Source organism: Mesoplodon mirus (genome assembly GCF_964341445.2).
Source record: "Mesoplodon mirus genome assembly, contig: HAP1_SCAFFOLD_1872, whole genome shotgun sequence".
In the NCBI taxonomy this organism is placed as follows: Eukaryota; Metazoa; Chordata; class Mammalia; order Artiodactyla; family Ziphiidae; genus Mesoplodon; species Mesoplodon mirus.
Genome location: NW_028294459.1, coordinates 42808 through 60555, shown reverse-complemented (window position 1 = coordinate 60555; position 17748 = coordinate 42808). Strand labels below are relative to the sequence as shown.

General features: G+C 45.6%; 1 protein-coding gene across 1 annotated transcript; it reads left to right on the top strand.

The window, feature by feature from the left end:
- Positions 1-422: 422 nt before the first annotated feature.
- LOC309798134 (forkhead-associated domain-containing protein 1-like) lies at positions 423-17085 on the top strand (the record flags this gene model as incomplete). Its single annotated transcript, XM_082646429.1, has 3 exons — positions 423-586; positions 12997-13105; positions 17002-17085. Coding segments are annotated over 3 exons (357 nt in total), but the record flags the coding sequence as incomplete, so codon positions are not given.
- Positions 17086-17748: the final 663 nt, after the last annotated feature.

Here is a 17748-nt window from a genome sequence, read left to right as displayed (position 1 = left end):
ATTATAAATGAAAACACTCTAAGTAAACTTTCTAGCAACAAAAGTTCCCAAGTGGGATGGTTGTTCTTAATATGAAAGTCTAATTCTCGGGGAGAGGAAAGTTTCCGTACCTGTGAGGTATAGACATCCATTACAGGAGTCTATATACAATTACCTCATTTTAACCCAATTCTTGTCTCTATGAGATTTTCGAAGTGACAGAGATAGCCTTGAAAGTCTGCTTTTTCCCTCCCTGCCTGCCCTCACCTTCCCAAAGAATGATACCATATTTTTCCTGTCTTTCTTTAAATGGGCTCAGCCTTACACCCAGACCCACACCTAGTAAATTTCCCATCTGTCCTCCACCCAGGATGAAATAATTCTGCTGCTGGGAAAAGAAGTCAGCCGTCTCTCCGATTTTGAACTTGAATCTAAATACAAAGACACCGTGATAGCAAGCCTGCAGAACCAGTTGGCCAACCTGAGCCAGAAGCTGTTGGAAACAGCTGCCTCCAGGCAGAAGGAGAGGGTGATCCCGCCCAAGTTTCAGGTTCTGCATGAAGAGGACGATGCCCAACAGAGAGAGATCCAGAGCTTGAAAAACCAGGTAGGGCTCAGAGACAAGTGGGTCGGGGCCTTGCGGTCACAACACAGGGTGACAGCTCTCAGGTAGAGCCTGGGGGGAGCCACCCGGGTAGTTAGAAATGGGCAGTGAGCACAGCATGGTGAAGAGTGCAGATCCAGGGAGTGGAGGGTTGGCAAGTTTCTAGCCTTGTAAGAACAATATTAGATTTGATTAAGTGCCTACCATGTTCAGGCCCCGGTGCAGGTGCTTTGGGTGCATTAGCTTATTTATTTATTTATTTATTTAATTTATTTATTTTATTTATTTATGGCTGCATTGGGTCTTCGTTGCTGTGCACGGGCTTTCTCTAGTTGCAGTGAGTAGGGGCTACTCTTCACTGCGGTGCATGGGCTTCTCATTTCAGTGGCTTCTCTTGCTGCAGAGCATGGGCTCTAGGCACGTGGGCTTCAGTAGTTGCAGCATGAGGACTTCAGTAGCTGTGGCTCGCGGACTCTAGAGTGCAGGCTCAGTAGTTGTGGCCCACGGGCATAGTTTCTCCACAGCATGTGGGATCTTCCTGGACCAGGGCTCGAACTCCTGTCCCCAGCATTGGCAGGGGGATTCTTAACCACTGCACCATGAGGGAAGTCCCCTCATTAGCTATTTAAACCTCAGTCTTCTGACACATGCCATTCTACAGATGAGGAGACTGAGGCACGCTCAGAGATGCCCAGGAGCTTGTTACAGCTTGCACAGCAAGTGAGAGACAGTGATGTGATTTGGGCTCAGCTCTGCCACCTTGTACACCTCATGCTTTCACACCCACTTTGCATTTCCACCCAACTCCTGTCGCTTCAGTGACCACTTCTCACACCCACCCGGACCCAGCCAGAAAGAGCTGGAGATGGGGAGAAGGAACCCCACAGTGTTCCAAACACTGAGGCCTTTATCAAACCCTGAAGGCAGCTGCTGGTTCATTTATAGGGAATTTCACCAAAAATTCTCCACCCAGAATGTCTGGGTTTACCAGTCAACTTCCTTCCTCCTGAAACTAAATCCAAAAGAAAAAAAATTTTTTTTTAAGTTTTAAAGGACTACTTTAAAATTGGCCACTGATCTTGTACATAAATTATATCTCAACAACGTTGATAAAAAAGCAATTGGTCATTGATGAATTTTGGCCTCAGTGCATAATTCTGCTTAAAACCGTAGTCAGATTTGGTTCAACATGACGGAGTAGAAGGACATGCTGTCACTCCCTCTTTCGAGAACACTGGAATCACAACTAACTGCTGAACAATCATCGACAGGAAGACACTGGAACTCACCAAAAAAGATACCCCACATGCAAAGACAAAGGAGAAGGCGCAAAGAGACAGTAGGAGGGGCGCAATCCCAATAAAATCAAATCCCATCACTGCTGGGTGGGTGACTCACAAACTGGAGAACACTTATACCACAGAAGTCCACCCATTGGAGTGAAGGTTCTGAGCCCCACGTCGGGCTTCCCAACCTGGGGGTCCAGCAATGGGAGGAGGAATTCCTAGAGACTCAGACTTTGAAGGCTAGTGGGATTTGATTGCAGGACTTTGGCAGGACTGGGGGAAAGAGCGATTCCACTCTTGGAGGGCACACACAAAGTAGTATGTGCATTGGGACCCAGGGGAAGGAGCAGTGACCCCCATAGGAGACTGAACCAGACCTTCCTGCTAGTGTTGGTGGGTCTCCTGCAGAGGCGGGGGGCAGCTGTGGCTCACCAAGGGACAAGGACACTGGCAGCAGAAGTTCTGGGAAGTATTCCTTGGCATGAGCCCTCACAGAGTCTGCCATTAGCCCCAACATAGAGCCCAGGTAGGCTCCAGTGTTGGGTCACTTCAGGCCAAACAACTAACAGAGAGGGAACCCAGACCCACCCATCAGCAGACAAGCAGATTAAAGTTTTACTGAGCTCTGCCTACCAATGCCACAGCCAGCTCTACCCACCACCAGTCCCTCCTATCAGGAAACTTCCACAAGCCTCTTAGATAGCCTCATCCACCAGAGGGCAGACAGCAGCAACAAGAAGAACTACAATCCTGCAGCTTGTGGAACAAAAACAATATTCACAGAAAGACAGAAAAAATGAAAAGGCAGAGGGCTATGTAACAGATGAAGGAACAAGGTAAAACCCCAGAAAACAACTAAATGAAATGGAGATAGGCAACCTTCCAGAAAAAGAATTCAGAATAATGATAGTGAAGATGATCCTGGACCTCAGAAAAAGAATGGAGGCAAAGATCGAGAGGATGCAAGAAATGTTTAACAAAGATCTAGAAGAATTCAAGAACAAACAAACAGAGATGAACAATACAATAACTGAAAAAAAAAAACACACTAGAAGGAATCAATAGAATAACTGAGGCAAAAGAACGGATAAGTGACCTGGAAGACAGAATGGTGGAATTCACCTGCTGCGGAACAGAATAAAGAAAAAAGAATGAAAAGAAATGAAGACAGCTTAAGAGACCTCTGGGACAACATTAAACACAACAACGTTCACATTATACGGGTCCCAGAAGGAGAAGAGAGAGAGAAAGGACCCGAGAAGATATTGAAGAGATTATAGTCAAAAACTTCCCGGGGCTTCCCTGGTGGCGCAGTGGTTGGGAGTCTGCCTGCCAATGCAGGGGACACGGGTTCGAGCCCTGGTCTGGGAAGATCCCGCATGCCGCGGAGCAACTAGGCCCGTGAGCCACAACTACTGAGCCTGCGCGTCTGGAGCCTGTGCTCCGCAACAAGAGAGGCCGCGATATTGAGAGGCCCGCGCACCGCGATGAAGAGTGGTCCCCGCTTGCCACAACTAGGAGAAGCCCTCGCACAGAAACGAAGACCCAACACAGCAAAAATAAATTAAAAAAAAAAAAAAAAAAAAAAAAACTTCCCTAACATCGGAAAGGAAATAGCCACCCAAGTCCAGGAAGCACAGAGAGTCCCATACAGGAGAAACCCAAGGAGAAACACACCGAGACACATAGTAATCAACTTGGCAAAAATTAAAGAAAAATTATTGACAGCAGCAAGGGAAAAATGACAAATAACATACAAGGGAACTCCCAGAAGGTTAACAGCTGATTTCTCAGCAGAAACTCTACCAACCAGAAGGGAGTGGCATGATATACTTAAAGTGATGAAAGGGAAGAAACTACAACCAAGATTACTCTACCCAGCAAGGATCTCATTGAGATTCGATGGAGAAATCAAAAGCTTGACAGACAAGCAAAAGCTAAGAGAATTGAGCACCACCAAACCAGCTCTACAACAAATGTTAAAGGAACTTCTCTAAGTGGGAAACCCAAAACAATTAAGAAAATGGTCATAGGAACATACATATCGATAATTACCTTAAACGTGAATGGATCAAATGCTCCAACCAAAAGACACAGGGTTGCTGAAAGGATACAAAAACAAGACCCATCTATATGCTGTCTCCAGGCGACCCACTTCAGACCTAGGGACACATACAGACTGAAAGTGAGGGGATGGAAAAAGATATTCCATGCAAATGCAAATCAAAGGAAAGCTGGAGTAGCAATACTCATATCAGGTAAAATACACTTTAAAATAAAGAATGTTACAAGAGACAAGGAAGGACACTACGTAATGATCAAGGGATCAATCCAAGAGGAAGATATAACAATTATAAATATATATGCACCCAACATAGGAACACCTCAATACAAAAGGCAATCGCTAACAGCTCTAAAAGAGGAAATCAACAGTAACACAATAATACTGGGGGACTTGAACACCTCACTTACACCAATGGACAGATCATCCAAAGAGAAAATTAATAAGGAAACACAAGCTTTAAATGACAAAATAGACCAGATAGATTTAATTGGTATTTGTAGGACATTCCGTCCAAAAACAGCAGATTGCACTTTCTTCTCAAGTGCGCACGGAACATTTTCCAGGATAGATCACGTTTTGGGTCACAAATCAAGCCTCAGGAAATTTAAGAAAATTAAAATCATATCAAGCATCTTTTCTGACCACAACGCTATGAGATTAGAAATGAATTACAGGGAAAAACCTGTAAAAAAAACAAACACATAGAGGCTAAACAGTATGTTACTAAATAACCAAGAGATCACTGAAGAAATCAAAGAGGAAATCAAAAAATACCTTGAGACAAATGACAATGAAAACACGACTATCCAAAACCTATGGGATGCAGCAAAAGCATCCCATAGTTCTAAGAGGGAAGTTCATAGCTATACAAGCCTACCTCAAGAAACAAGAAAAATCTCAAATAAACAATCTAACATTACACCTAAAGGAACTAGAGAAAGAAGAACAAACAAAACCCAAAGTGAGCAGAAGGAAAGAAATCATAAAGATCAGAGCAGAAATAAATGAAATAGAAACAAAGAAAACAATAGCAAAGATCAATAAAACTAAAAGCTGGTTCTTTGAGGAGTTAAACAAAATTGATAAACCATTAGCCAGACTCATCAAGAAAAAGAGGGAGAGGACTCAAATCAATAAAATTAGAAAGGAAAAAGAAGTTACAACAGACACCGCAGAAATACAAAGCATCCTAAGAGACAACTACAAGCAACTCTATGCCAATAAAATGGACAACCTGGAAGACATGAACAAATTCTTAGAAAGTTATAACCTTTCAAGTCTGAACCAGGAAGAAATAGAAAATATGAACAGACCAATCACAAGTAATGAAATTGAAACTGTGATTAAAAATCTTCCAACAAACAGAAGTCCAGGACCAGAAGGCTTCACAGGTGAATGCTATCAAACATTTAGAGACGAGCTAACACCCATCTTTCTCAAACTCTTCCAAAAAATTGCAGAGGAAGGAACACTCCCAAACTCATTCTCTGAGGCCACCATCACCCTGATACCAAAACCAGACAAAGATACTACAAAAAAAGAAAATTACAGACCAATATCACTGATGAATATAAATGCAAAAATCCTCAACAAAATACTAGCAAACAGAATCCAACAACACATTAAAAGGATCATACACCATGATCAAGTGGGATTTATCCCAGAGAGGCAAGGATTCTTCAATATATGCAAATCAATCAATGTGATACACCATATTGACAAATTGAAAAAGAAAAACCATATGATCATCTCAATGGATGCAGAAAAAGCTTTTGACAAAATTCAACTCTGATTTATGATAAAAACTCTCCAGAAAGTGGGCATAGAGGGAACCTACTTCACCATAGTAAAGGCCATATATGACAAAGCCACAGCAAACATCATTCTCAATGGTGAAAAACTGAAAGCATTTCCTCTAAGATCAGGAACAAGACAAGGATGTCCACTCTCACTACTATTCTTCAACATAGTTTTGGAAGTCCTAGCCACAGCAATCAGTGAAGAAAAAGCAATAAAAGGTATCCAAATTGAAAAAGAAGAAGTAAAACTGTCACTGTTTGCAGATGACAGGATACTCTACAGAGAGAATCTTAAAGATGCCACCAGAAATCTACTAGAGCTAATCAATGAACTTGGTAAAGTTGCAGGACACAAAATGAATGCACAGAAATCTCTTGCATTCCTATACACTAATGATGAAAAATCTGAAAGAGAAATTAAGGAAACACTCTCATGTACCACTGCAACCAAAAAATACAATACCTAGGAATAAACCTACCTAGGGAGACAAAGACCTGTATGCAGAAAACTGTAAGACACTGATGAAAGCAATTAAAGATGATAGCAACAGATGGAGAGATATACCATGTTCTTGGATTGGAAGCATCAATATTGTGAAAATGACTCTACTACCCGAAGCAATCTACAGATTCAATGCAATCCCTATCAAATTACCAATGGCATTTTTTAGAGAACTAGAACAGAAAAGCTTAAAATTTGTGTGGAGACACAAAAGACCCCGAATAGCCAAAGCAGTCTTGAGGGAAAAAAACGGAGCTGGAGGAATCAGACTCCCTAACTTCAGCCTATACTACAAAGCCACACTAATCAAGACAATATGGTACTGGCACAAAAACAGAAATATAGGTCAGTGGAACAGAATAGAAAGCCCAGAGATAAACCCACACACCTATGGTCAACTAATCTATGACAAAGGAGTCAAGGATATACAGTGGAGAAAAGACAGTCTCTTCAATAAGTGGTGCTGGGAAAACTGGACAGCTACATGTAAAAGAATGAAATTAGAACACTCCCTAACGCCATACACAAAAATAAACTCAAAATGGATTAGAGACCTAAATGTAAGACCAGACACTCTAAAATTCTTAGAGGAAAACATAGGAAGAACACTCTTTGACATAAATCACAGCAAGATATTTTTTGATCCACTTCCTAGAGTAATGGAAATAAATACAAAAATAAACAAATGGGACCTAATGAAACTTCAAAGCTTTTGCACAGCAAAGGAAACCATAAACAGGATGAAAAGACAACCCTCAGACTGGGGGAAAATATTTGCAAAGGAAGCAACTGACAAATGATTAATATCCAAAATATATAAAGAGCTCATGCAGCTCAATATTAAAAAAACAAACAACCCAATCCAAAAATGTGCAGAATACCTAAATAGACGTTTCTCCAAAGAAGATATACCGCTGGCCAAGAAGCACATGAAAAGCTGCTCAACATCATTAATTATTAGAGAAATGCAAATCAAAACTGCAATGAGGTATCACCTCACACCAGTTAGAATGGGCATCATCAGAAAATCTACAAACAACAAATTCTGGAGAAGGTGTGGAGAAAAGGGGACCGTCTTGCACTGTTGGTGGGAATGTAAATTGATACAGCCACTATGGAGAACAGTATGGAAGTTCCTTAAAAAACTAAAAATAGAACTACCATAGGACCCAGCAATCCCACTACTGGGCATATACCCAGAGAAAACCATAATTCAAAAAGCCACATGCACCCCAATGTTCATTGCAGTACTATTTACAATAGCCAGATCATGGAAGCAACCTAAATGCCCATCGACGGACGAATGGTTAAAGAGGAAGTGGTACATATATACAATGGAATATTACTCAGCCATAAAAAGGAACAAAATTGGGTCATTTGTAGAGACGTGGATGCATCTAGAGACTGCCATACAGAGTGAAGTAAGTCAGAAAGAGAAGAACAAATATCCTATATTAACGCATATATGTGGAACCTAGAAAAATGGTAAAGATGAACCAGTTTGCAGAGCAGAAATGGAGACACACATGTAGAGAACAAACGTATGGACACCAAGGGGGGAAAGCGGCAGGGGGTGGGGGTGGTGGTATGATGAATTGAGAGATTGGGATTTACATGTATACACTGATGTGTATAAAATGGGTGACTAATAAGAAAAATATAAATAAATAAATAAACATTTTTTAAAAAGAGAGAGAAAAAAAAAACGTAGTCACTGCTTGGGGGCCCTTGTTCTCTTGTTCTCTGTTTACTGTCTTTCCCTCTGTAACCGATTCTAGGTACACAGTTTCAATCCTAGAAATGGTGCTCTAGAAAGGACACAGATTGTGTATGGTGAACCTAGGAGATTCTAGCAGGAAACTGTAAGCTCCATGAAGGCAAAGGTTGGGCCCAGTAACCTTCTAGAACTCTGTTAGGACCGTGTCTGTTTGTTCTTTATTCATCCATCCATCCATCCGTCCATTAATCCAAAGAAATATTTTGGGGGGCCTATCCCGTGCCATGCCCTCTTCCAGGCTCTGAGAATTCAGCAGAGAACAAGACAGACATGATCCTTCCCCCTGTTATGCTCTAGTGAGGGAGACAGAAAAAACAAGTCAACAAATACATGCTCTAATATTTAAATGAACTAATGACTCTCCTTCAAACCTTGTTTTGAAAAAACAATGAAAGTAACAGCTCCTGTAGGAATTATTAGTGCAAACAGCTACCTTGACAGGTAGCTGACACATTAATGAGCATCTTTTTCTTGAACTGAACACAATTTTGCTGAAATATTCCTTTCAGTTATTCTCCCATTTCAGAGCTTTCCTGAGAAAATGACATGTCTTTTTCAGGTACATGGATGAGGCTGAATTATTCCCACATACCTTTTTTATTTTTGGCCATACCACGCGGCTTGCAGGATCTTAGTTCCCTGACCAGGGATCAAACCCAGGCCTCCAGCAGTGGAAGCACAGAGCCCTAACCACTGGACTGCCAGGGAATTCCCCACATACCTTTTTTTAAATAATTGAAATATATTTGACATAGAATATTATATAATTTCCACATAGCTTTGAATATCAGCCGGTCCCAATTTGAGTTTTATTTAAAGTGGCTGCCGATATCTGGGGGAAAAAATGTTTTTGTACAAAGAAATTATCTAGAAATAATTACACTGATGCATCATGCTCTTGCCTCCCCTACCACTGGAGCTTCACTTATAACTGAAGAAGAATATTTTATAGCAAGGCATATATGAACCAGAGGCTCCATCGGTTTGAACTCAAATCGAGTTTCATCCACTGACATTTTAGTTTCTTAACTATTCTACTGCCTGCAGAGCATTCCACCAGAAGTATAAGCCACATGGCAGGTTGATTTATGGTTCTGATTACTTTATGTGTTTTCCCTGGTCCCCGAAGGTGTGTGCATAATGATTTGCTCTCAGAGATCTTCGATCTGCTACAGTATCACTAGAAAATTCTTACCTCCATGTGCTCTTATACGCCTGTGCTAATTAGAAGCCAAATTATCATCCTGAAACAATCACTCCTCCTAGCACTCTTAACTTTCTTATGATTCAGTGCCCATTTTATTACACAGCTTAACAGACATTAAACATCTTGGAATTTATGCCATTACAAACAATATGGATATTTACTTTGATAGTAAAAGTATCAAAGAGGTTTGAAGACTCTTTGGAGTTTTCCAGCAATCCGAAATCCTAAAACTCTGACACTCAGATTGAAATATTTTCAATCTGTCAAAACCACTGGAGTCTTAGAGGGGAACGTATGTTTTCCCTTCTGGAAGTTTGTCTCTGTGTGTTCTATCTCTGGTATCGTGCAAATAAAAGCATTAAGCTGAGAAGAGCTTACAAACACTTTCAGTGTTCCAAGGACCTTTTATGGAAAAGTTGTAGTTCCCCCCAACAGAGAAAAGTAAGATGTGAAAGAATTTTTTCACTCAAAGTTTCCAAAGCACAAACATGCAAAAGTATAGCCTTGGGGAGAGTGGGGTCAGAGTGGCCTGTGTCCCCGCAACTTCTAGCATAGACCCCCCCCAATAATGTCTCAGGTGCCCCAGTGAAAAAGTAAGTGTAACTGCCCCAAATGTCCTAGACTCTGAACCATGATGGTGCATGAAACGAGTCAGAAAACTTGTGAGACCTTGACGGTTCTGTTAATTCTACCAGAGTAATAATGACAAGATTTCCAAGGACACAAACCAAGACCAAAGGCTGTGAGCGCCATCTGGTGGCCATATCAGCACGCCCGAACTCCATTACCTGGGCATGCCCAACACCTCCCCCCAATCTTTTTTTTTTTTTTTTTAGCGTGATGCCCGCAACCTGGTCTGATGGTAAACAGGGAAATTCCTGTATTTCTTCTTTTGGAGGGATTATTTTTATTTAAGACACTGAGTCTCTATTTACTCTTATAACAGTTATTTTTAATTTAATGCACGTTTTTAAGTTTAAAAAGGGAGCTGCTTCTACGAAAAATGCTAAGAAATTATAGTGGGGCTAGCCAAGAGACATGGGAAAAATAGTGAAAGTGGTATATGAATGACTGAAGTTTAGGAACTCTCTTCGGGTGGGGTTGCCAGATAAAGTAAGGACACCCAGTTAAATTTGAATTTTAGAATTTCGTTTTAGCGTGTGTCCCAAATATTGCATGGGACACATTTGCACTAAAATATTATTCGTTATCTGAAATCCTATTTTAAGTGAACATCCTTTTTTCCTCCCCTAAATCTGGCAACCTTACCTTAGGAGAACAAAGAAATTGCACCCAGGACTTCCCTGGTGAGACAGTGGTTAGGAATCCGCCTGCCAGTGCAGGGGACACGGGATCGAGCCCTGGTCCGGGAAGATCCCACATGCCATGGAGCATGTAAGCCTGTGCGCCACAGCTACTGAGCCCTCGTGCCACAACTACTGAAGCACGTGTGCTTAGAGCCAAGGCTCTGCAACAAGAGAAGGCGCCACAATAAGCCTATGCACCGCAACAAAGACCCAACGCAGCCAAAAATAAATAAATAAATAAAATTTATTTTTAAAAAAAGAAAAGAAATTGCATCCTTCTCCTTGTCACTTCCGTTTTGATCTATCAAAACAAGCTAGTGGGGCTTCCCTGGTGGTGCAGTGGTTGACAGTCCGCCTGCCGATGCAGGGGACACAGGTTCGTGCCCCGGTTCAGGAAGATCCCACATGCCGCAGAGTGGCTGGGCCTGTGGGCCATGGCCACTGAGCCTGCGCATCCGGAGCCTGTGCTCCACAACGGGAGAGGCCACAACAGTGAGAAGCCCGCGTACAGCAAAAAAAAAAAACAAAAAAAAAAACAAGCTAGCTCTTGTCCTGTCTACGGATTGCTTGACATTTATGCCCCAATAAACGTGTCCCTGTGGGAGTACTGAGGCCTTACATCTGAAAAATCACAGGGCAAAGGCCCACAGTGCACCTTGAGGTGGGAATGTCCAGGCCACTCAGAACAAGCAGTCTGGCCACATCAGACCGAGAGGGAGGGGGTTCTGGGCCCAGCTCTCTTTCCCGGCCTCTCGGGTACCTGCTCTGTGGAGGCTGAGGCCTGGCAGCTACTTTTGGGCCCTTACCAACGTTGCATTTGATGGAGAGCCTTCCGCACCCCACGTGTAGACCTAGACCCCTGGAGGGGGGCCCGCCCTTGAGGGGGCTCTGAGCCATGGACTTAGAGGGTGCTCACAGCAGCCATAGATAGAGCCGGCCTGTGGTGCTCCCACCCACGATTCCTGTATTTCCTTTATTTTTTTATTATTTTTTTTTTGTGTGGTAAACATGCCTCTCACTGTTGTGGCCTCTCCCATTGCGGAGCACAGGCTCCAGATGCGCAGGCTTGGCGGCCATGGCCCACAGACCCAGCCGCACCGTGGCATGTGGGATCTTCCCGGACTGGGTCACGAACCCGCGTCCCCTGCATCGGCAGGCGGACTGTCACCCACCTCGTCACCAGGGAAGCCCCTGTATTTCCTCTTAATAACAACCACACTGGCGTTTAAGTGAGCCTGGCAAGGCTTACAAATGCACACATAAAGATTACCAACTACCTTCCCCAGAGACGGACGAGGGAAGTTGAAGCTAAAACACACCGTGAGGGCTTCCCTGGTGACGCAGTGGTTGAGAGTCCACCTGCCGATGCAGGGGACACGGGTTCGTGCCCCGGTCCGGAAAGATACCACATGCTGCGGAGTGGCTGGGCCCCTGAGCCATGGTCGCTGAGCCTGCGCGACCGGAGCCTGTGCTCCACAATGGGAGAGGCCACAACAGTGAGAGGCCCGCGTACAGCAAAAAAAAACCAAAATAAACCCAAAACAAAGAAAAAAAACACCCTGTGGGTAGTCAGAGGAGAGGACCGTCAATAGCTCTTCCCCCTGTGCCGTGTGCCAGGCTTGATCTGAGCACTTGTACACATGCTTACTTATTAAAATACTTCTAACAATCCTATCAGGTTGGGACTACCATCACCCCGTGTGCAGACTGAACAAAAGGAAACAGAATATGGTGTCCTCCTTGTGTTCACAAAGCCCGTTAACTGGCAGAGACAGGACTTGAAGGCCACAGTCCGGCTCCCGAGTCCATGCCATGCTTTACAGCCTCCAACTTCTCACGCTCATTCCTAGAGCCACCTGGGAAGGAGGAACCAGGCAACTAAAGACTGGGTTTGAATCAGACTCCACGTCTGACCAGCCGCGTGATCCCGAGCAGGGGGCCTCGCCTCTCTGAGTCTCAACCTGGCTCCCTTGCAAAATGGGCACATTAATGGGAACGTCAGCCTTCAGCAACGCTGTGACGAGTATCAGTGTAGCATGTGTGAATGGGCTCTGTAAACTCTGGAGTGTTCTCTGAGGTATAAACTACCCTCTATTCTCATTAGAGGGAATTCATTTCATAACCTGCTCCCGGCTCTTGAACTTTGCTGTGCATCCAGTCAGTGCTGGATGATCTGGAACCAACAGCTGGTCTATTTATGGCTGAAAACCCACAGGTCATAGGAAGACAGCAGCACCGGAGCCCCTGGGTGGCCACAAAGATAAGGTTCGTGTCTTGAGGACCGATGACATGGTGGTCACTGAAGGAACAGGCCCCTCCTGCTCCTTCCACTAGTGACAGCTGAAAACCTTGGTTTCCCCAACACCCCGATCCAAGATCAGCCCGACTCTTTGCCCAATGTTGGAGAAGTACCAGCGTGTCCTGCAGGCCTGGCTGGCCCCCTCTGACTGTGTGTTGCCTCCTTCCACAGATCAGTGCCCTACAACAAGGCTACAACCAGGTGCTGAGCCAGACCCTGGAAATCACCTCCCTGAAGCACAAGGCCGAGAACTTAAGGAGGGACGCCGCCATCACGTCAGGTGAGGCCCTTCTGCATTCAGGCCCCAGAGCTTCTGCCCTCCCGCTGCAGACATCACCAGTCAACCAGCGCACCTGTGCCCGTGACATGGGTGCAGCCTCAGGGATCACCCGTGTCGGTGCATTAGAGGTCTCCCTCAGTGGAGGTTTCTTGCCACCCAGTTCCGAGGGCAGGGCCTGGTAAATATTTGAGAGAATGGTATCTCTTGGCTACAAGGTCTCCTGAGCACTGGCCCCACCAGGGAGAACACAGGTCGCCTTGTGGCTTGGGTGGTTCCACAAAGCAGCCTGAGTGCAAACTAGAGCGTGGACAAACTGGGGTCACTCCTTTAAGGCACCCATGGTCTCACCCATTTCAGCCGAGTGCACCTGGGCCCAAGGGAAACCATTTTCTAATTTGATCAGAGGTGGTTCCCTGATAAAGGGCTTGGGTTGGGAGAGGGGCAGCCAACGCACAGCTGTGGCTGAGCTTTGATTCCCTGGATTCCTTCATTGCTTCCACATGTTTCTTGAGCTCCTACTAGGTGTCAGGCCCCGTTCCAGGCTCCGGGGAGGGAGAGCCAAGCAAGACAGTCAGATTCCTGTACTCGCAGATTTGGGAGGGGGTGACAGACAATAAAAGTAAAGGGATGAATAAACAAGCCCACTTCAGAGAGCAGTGCTGCTGTGGAGAAAATAAACTGTGTGTTGTGGTGGCCAGCGCTTCAAGGGGGGAGGCCAAGGGGGACCAGCTTAGTGGGTGTGCAACCATGGAACTCAGGTGGGACTTGAACCCGTGGGCTGGGACTCGAACCCACTCAGAACCCACTATCTTTTAATCGAGATCACGCATCTGGTCTCGGGACTTAATAAAGCTCAGGTTCTTTATGTCTCATCGCAGAAAGAATTCAGTGAGAGACAAAGTAAGAAGTGGATTTATTTAGAGAGAAACACACTCCACAGACAGAGTGTGGGCCATCTCAGAAGGCTAGAGGCCCCCAAATATGGGGCAGTTAGTTTTTATGGGCTGGGTAATTTTATAGGCTAATGAGTGGGAGGATTGGGACAACTCTAATATTTTGGGGAAGGGGCGGGGATTTCGAGGCATTGGGCCACCACCCACTTTTTTTTTTTTTTTTTTTTTCTGTACGCGGGCCTCTCGCTGTTGTGGTCTCTCCCGTTGCGGAGCACAGGCTCTGGACACGCAGGCTCAGTGGCCATGGCTCACGGGCCCATCCGCTCCACGGCATGTGGGATCTTCCCGGACCGGGACACGAACCCATGTCCCCTGCATCGGCAGGCGGACTCTCAATCACCGCGCCACCAGGGAAGCCCCACCACCCACTTTTTGACCTTTATGGTCAGCCTCGGAACAGTCCTGGTGCTGGTGCATGTGTCATTTCGCTCATGTGTTACAATGAGCCTGTAATGAGGCTCCAGTTCCCCTGGAAGTCGAATCTTATGCCCCCTTGGACCTAGCCGATTCTAACCAGTTTATGCTGTATCCTCCACAGCTATGTCCTTCTTTTAGAGAGGACCTGATTCAGGTGGGCAAGGACAAGCCAAGGGCAAGCGAGCCTGCGTGGAGTGAACAGGGGATTGTGGGGCTGGGCAGGGTCGGGGGGTCTGGGTTTTTATTCCAAGGGTGTTGGGAATCCAGTGGAGTTTTTTAAGCCGAAACTGACATGCCTAGAGACCTGAAGAGGATGGGACCACTCACAGACGAGGGGAGGGAGAGAAGCAGGTGACAGGGAGGAGGCAGTGAGCCTCGGAGGGGCACATCACTCTGAAGGCAGCCAGCGCATAGCAGGAAACATGCCCACAGCTGTAGAAGCCAGGCACAGCATTGAGTCGCACGTGAATCCCCATCTCTGTATGAATCTGTGCTTTTCTTCTGCCTCACTCTGCAACTTAATCACACCCAGCCCCACCCCCTGCTGCCCCCAGGTCTCTGCTTATTCTCCTCCCTCACTTGGGATGTCCTCAGATATTTTCTGAGCACCTCCCCCAGGCTAGGTGCTGTTCTGGGCACCAGGAATGGAAGGATGAACTCGCTGGTCCTCACCTTCCTCCCGTATGTCGGCCAGTGAAACCTCATCCAAGCATCAAGCCTGTCTCAGATCCCACCTTCTCCGATCAGGGAGTCGGACAGGCCTGGGTTGGGATAATGCTTGAGATGGGCTGGACCCACTCAAAGTGTGGCAAGCCCCAGAGGGATTTCCAAGTAACTGAACTGTGTCCTGGAGGCAAAGCTCATTTTTAAAATGAAATTCTGGAGCATTTTGTGCTTTATTTCATAGACATTCTTGATTGAAACCTACCACTAAAACTGGGCCTGATGTTCTTTTAAGAAAAGAATCGTAGGAGATAACCCAATACCACTGCATTTATGCACCCTTCTTCCCACTTTTATTCAAAATGATACTACAATGCAAGAGGGAAGAGATATGGGGAGATATGTATATGCATAACTGATTCACTTGGTTATAAAGCAGAAACTAACACACCATTGTAAAGCAATTATACTCCAATAAAGATGTTTTAAAAAAATGATACTACAGTAATGGAGTAGTTATCTATTGCTGCATAACAAGTTACCCCAAAATGTAATGGATAAATCCCCAACTAATATTTATGATCTCACCCAGTATCTGTAGTTCAGGAATTTGAGCGGGGGGTGACTTAGTTCTCATGAGTTGCAGTCAAGATGTCGGCTGGGGGGCCTCCCTGGTGGCGCAGTGGTTGAGAGTCCGCCTGCCGATGCAGGGGATACGGGTTCGTGCCCCGGTCTGGGAGGATCCCATATGCCGCGGAGCGGCTGGGCCCGTGAGCCATGGCCGCTGGGCCTGCGCATCCGGAGCCTGTGCTCCGCAACGGGAGAGGCCACAACAGTGAGAGGCCCGCATACAGCAAAAAGAAAAAAAAAAAAAAAAAAAAAGATGTCGGCTGGGGCATCAGTCATGTCATCTAAAGCCTCGGGGGGAGCCGGAGGATCCCCCTTCAGAATGGCTGCTCATGTGGCTATTGGCCGGAGGCCTTAGTCCCCGAGCACACATGCTTCTCTCTAGGGCTGCTTGAGTTTCCTCAACACAGCAGTTGGCTTCCCCCAGAGTGAGTAATTCGAGAGAGAGCAAAGAGGAGGTCACAGTGTGTTTTATGACCCAGCCTGAGAGGAAACAGTCCGTCATTTCCACAGTATCATATTGGTTACCCATGGCAGCCCTATTCAGGTTGGGAGGGGCTACACAAGGAATGAATTATAGGTGGTAGGGATCATTGGACCCATTTTGGAAGCTGGCTGCCGAGAAAAATAATAGGCGCCCTGTAACAAACATAATTTAGCTACTTTGTGTTCTTGGGACATATCGCATCATTTGACCCTTACAATAACTCTGTGTGGGACAGACAGTGGGAGGTGAAATAGCTTGTCCAAGACCACCAAGCTAATAAGTGGTAGAGAGGGTTCCAAACTCAGAGGACTGTGAAACCAACCACCCCATCAATAGTGTCCAGCAGTGCCCTCTGGCACACGCCCGTCTCCTGGCCTCTGGAGAAGAATTCCTAGAACTTCCCTGTGCTGGGACTTTGTTCCCCAGGTCCATGGTGTGGCCTCTCCTCCCAGCTTTGCCTGGCCTGTGCCCACAAGGGGCCCCCAAAGGCTTCTCCTCTCGCTGGTGCTGACTGCCCCTCATTCTCACTGAAGCCTCAAACCCTGTTCCGTGGACTTTGCTCTCATTCCCATTCCTGCTCTGGGACCCTTGGAAAAAGCCTCCCCAGTCCTAGGAGGGCACCGGTGGTGGCCCGGGCTTGGAAAGTCTTGTCCAAACGTTGGCTGACAGCCATGGTGTTGCCAATAATCCTTCCTGCCTCTTTCACCTCCATGAGTCTTTGGTTTTGGTTTGGTTTGGTTCTTTTACAGAGATGGTGTCATCTTTGCAAAGAGACGTGTTAGTAAAGGATGGTCAAGTTCAACAACTACAACAGGAGGTGAATCAACTGAAAAGTGAGAACAAAGAAAAGGATCACCAGCTCGAAGCCCTCAGCTCCAGAGTGAGTGTCGGGTCATCAGCAAATTGTAGCTGCGAAAAGCAGACACAGTGGAGTCACATGACACATGGTGGTGAGATGAGGCCAGTGCCCAAGGACAGAGGGAGGGTAGCTGCTGGGCAGGTGGCCAACTTCTCTGAAGCCTTTCAAAGGACAGCGTGTATGTGGCTCAGAATAAGCATAATAGATTTTCAAATCCAGCAAACATTTTCTAAGCCCTATTATAAATGAGTTTGTTTAATCCCAGCAACAAACCCACCTATGAGCATATACTGCCATTGCAAAGTTTAACATTAAACAGAATACGATCTCTCTGTGAGCAAGGATGACCACACGGCTGCATCGTGGTCCCAGCACCGCTGGTTCTCATAACTGTCTTCACAGCAGAACGTCTGAAGATCCAGATGCAAACACGCAGACGCTCATTCCTTCCTTAGACTTTAGTGTGTGGAATGTCTCTATGGAAGATGAACGTGGTAGGCAAGCAAAGAGCTTTTTACATGTAACTTTGACTCTTTGCAAATCTTGCCTTCAATGCTAACTTGAGAATCCTGCCTCTATAGGATAAGATTTCTCAGTATTTGCATGATGTGCCTGTTTCTGTGAGTCAAGGTAAAAC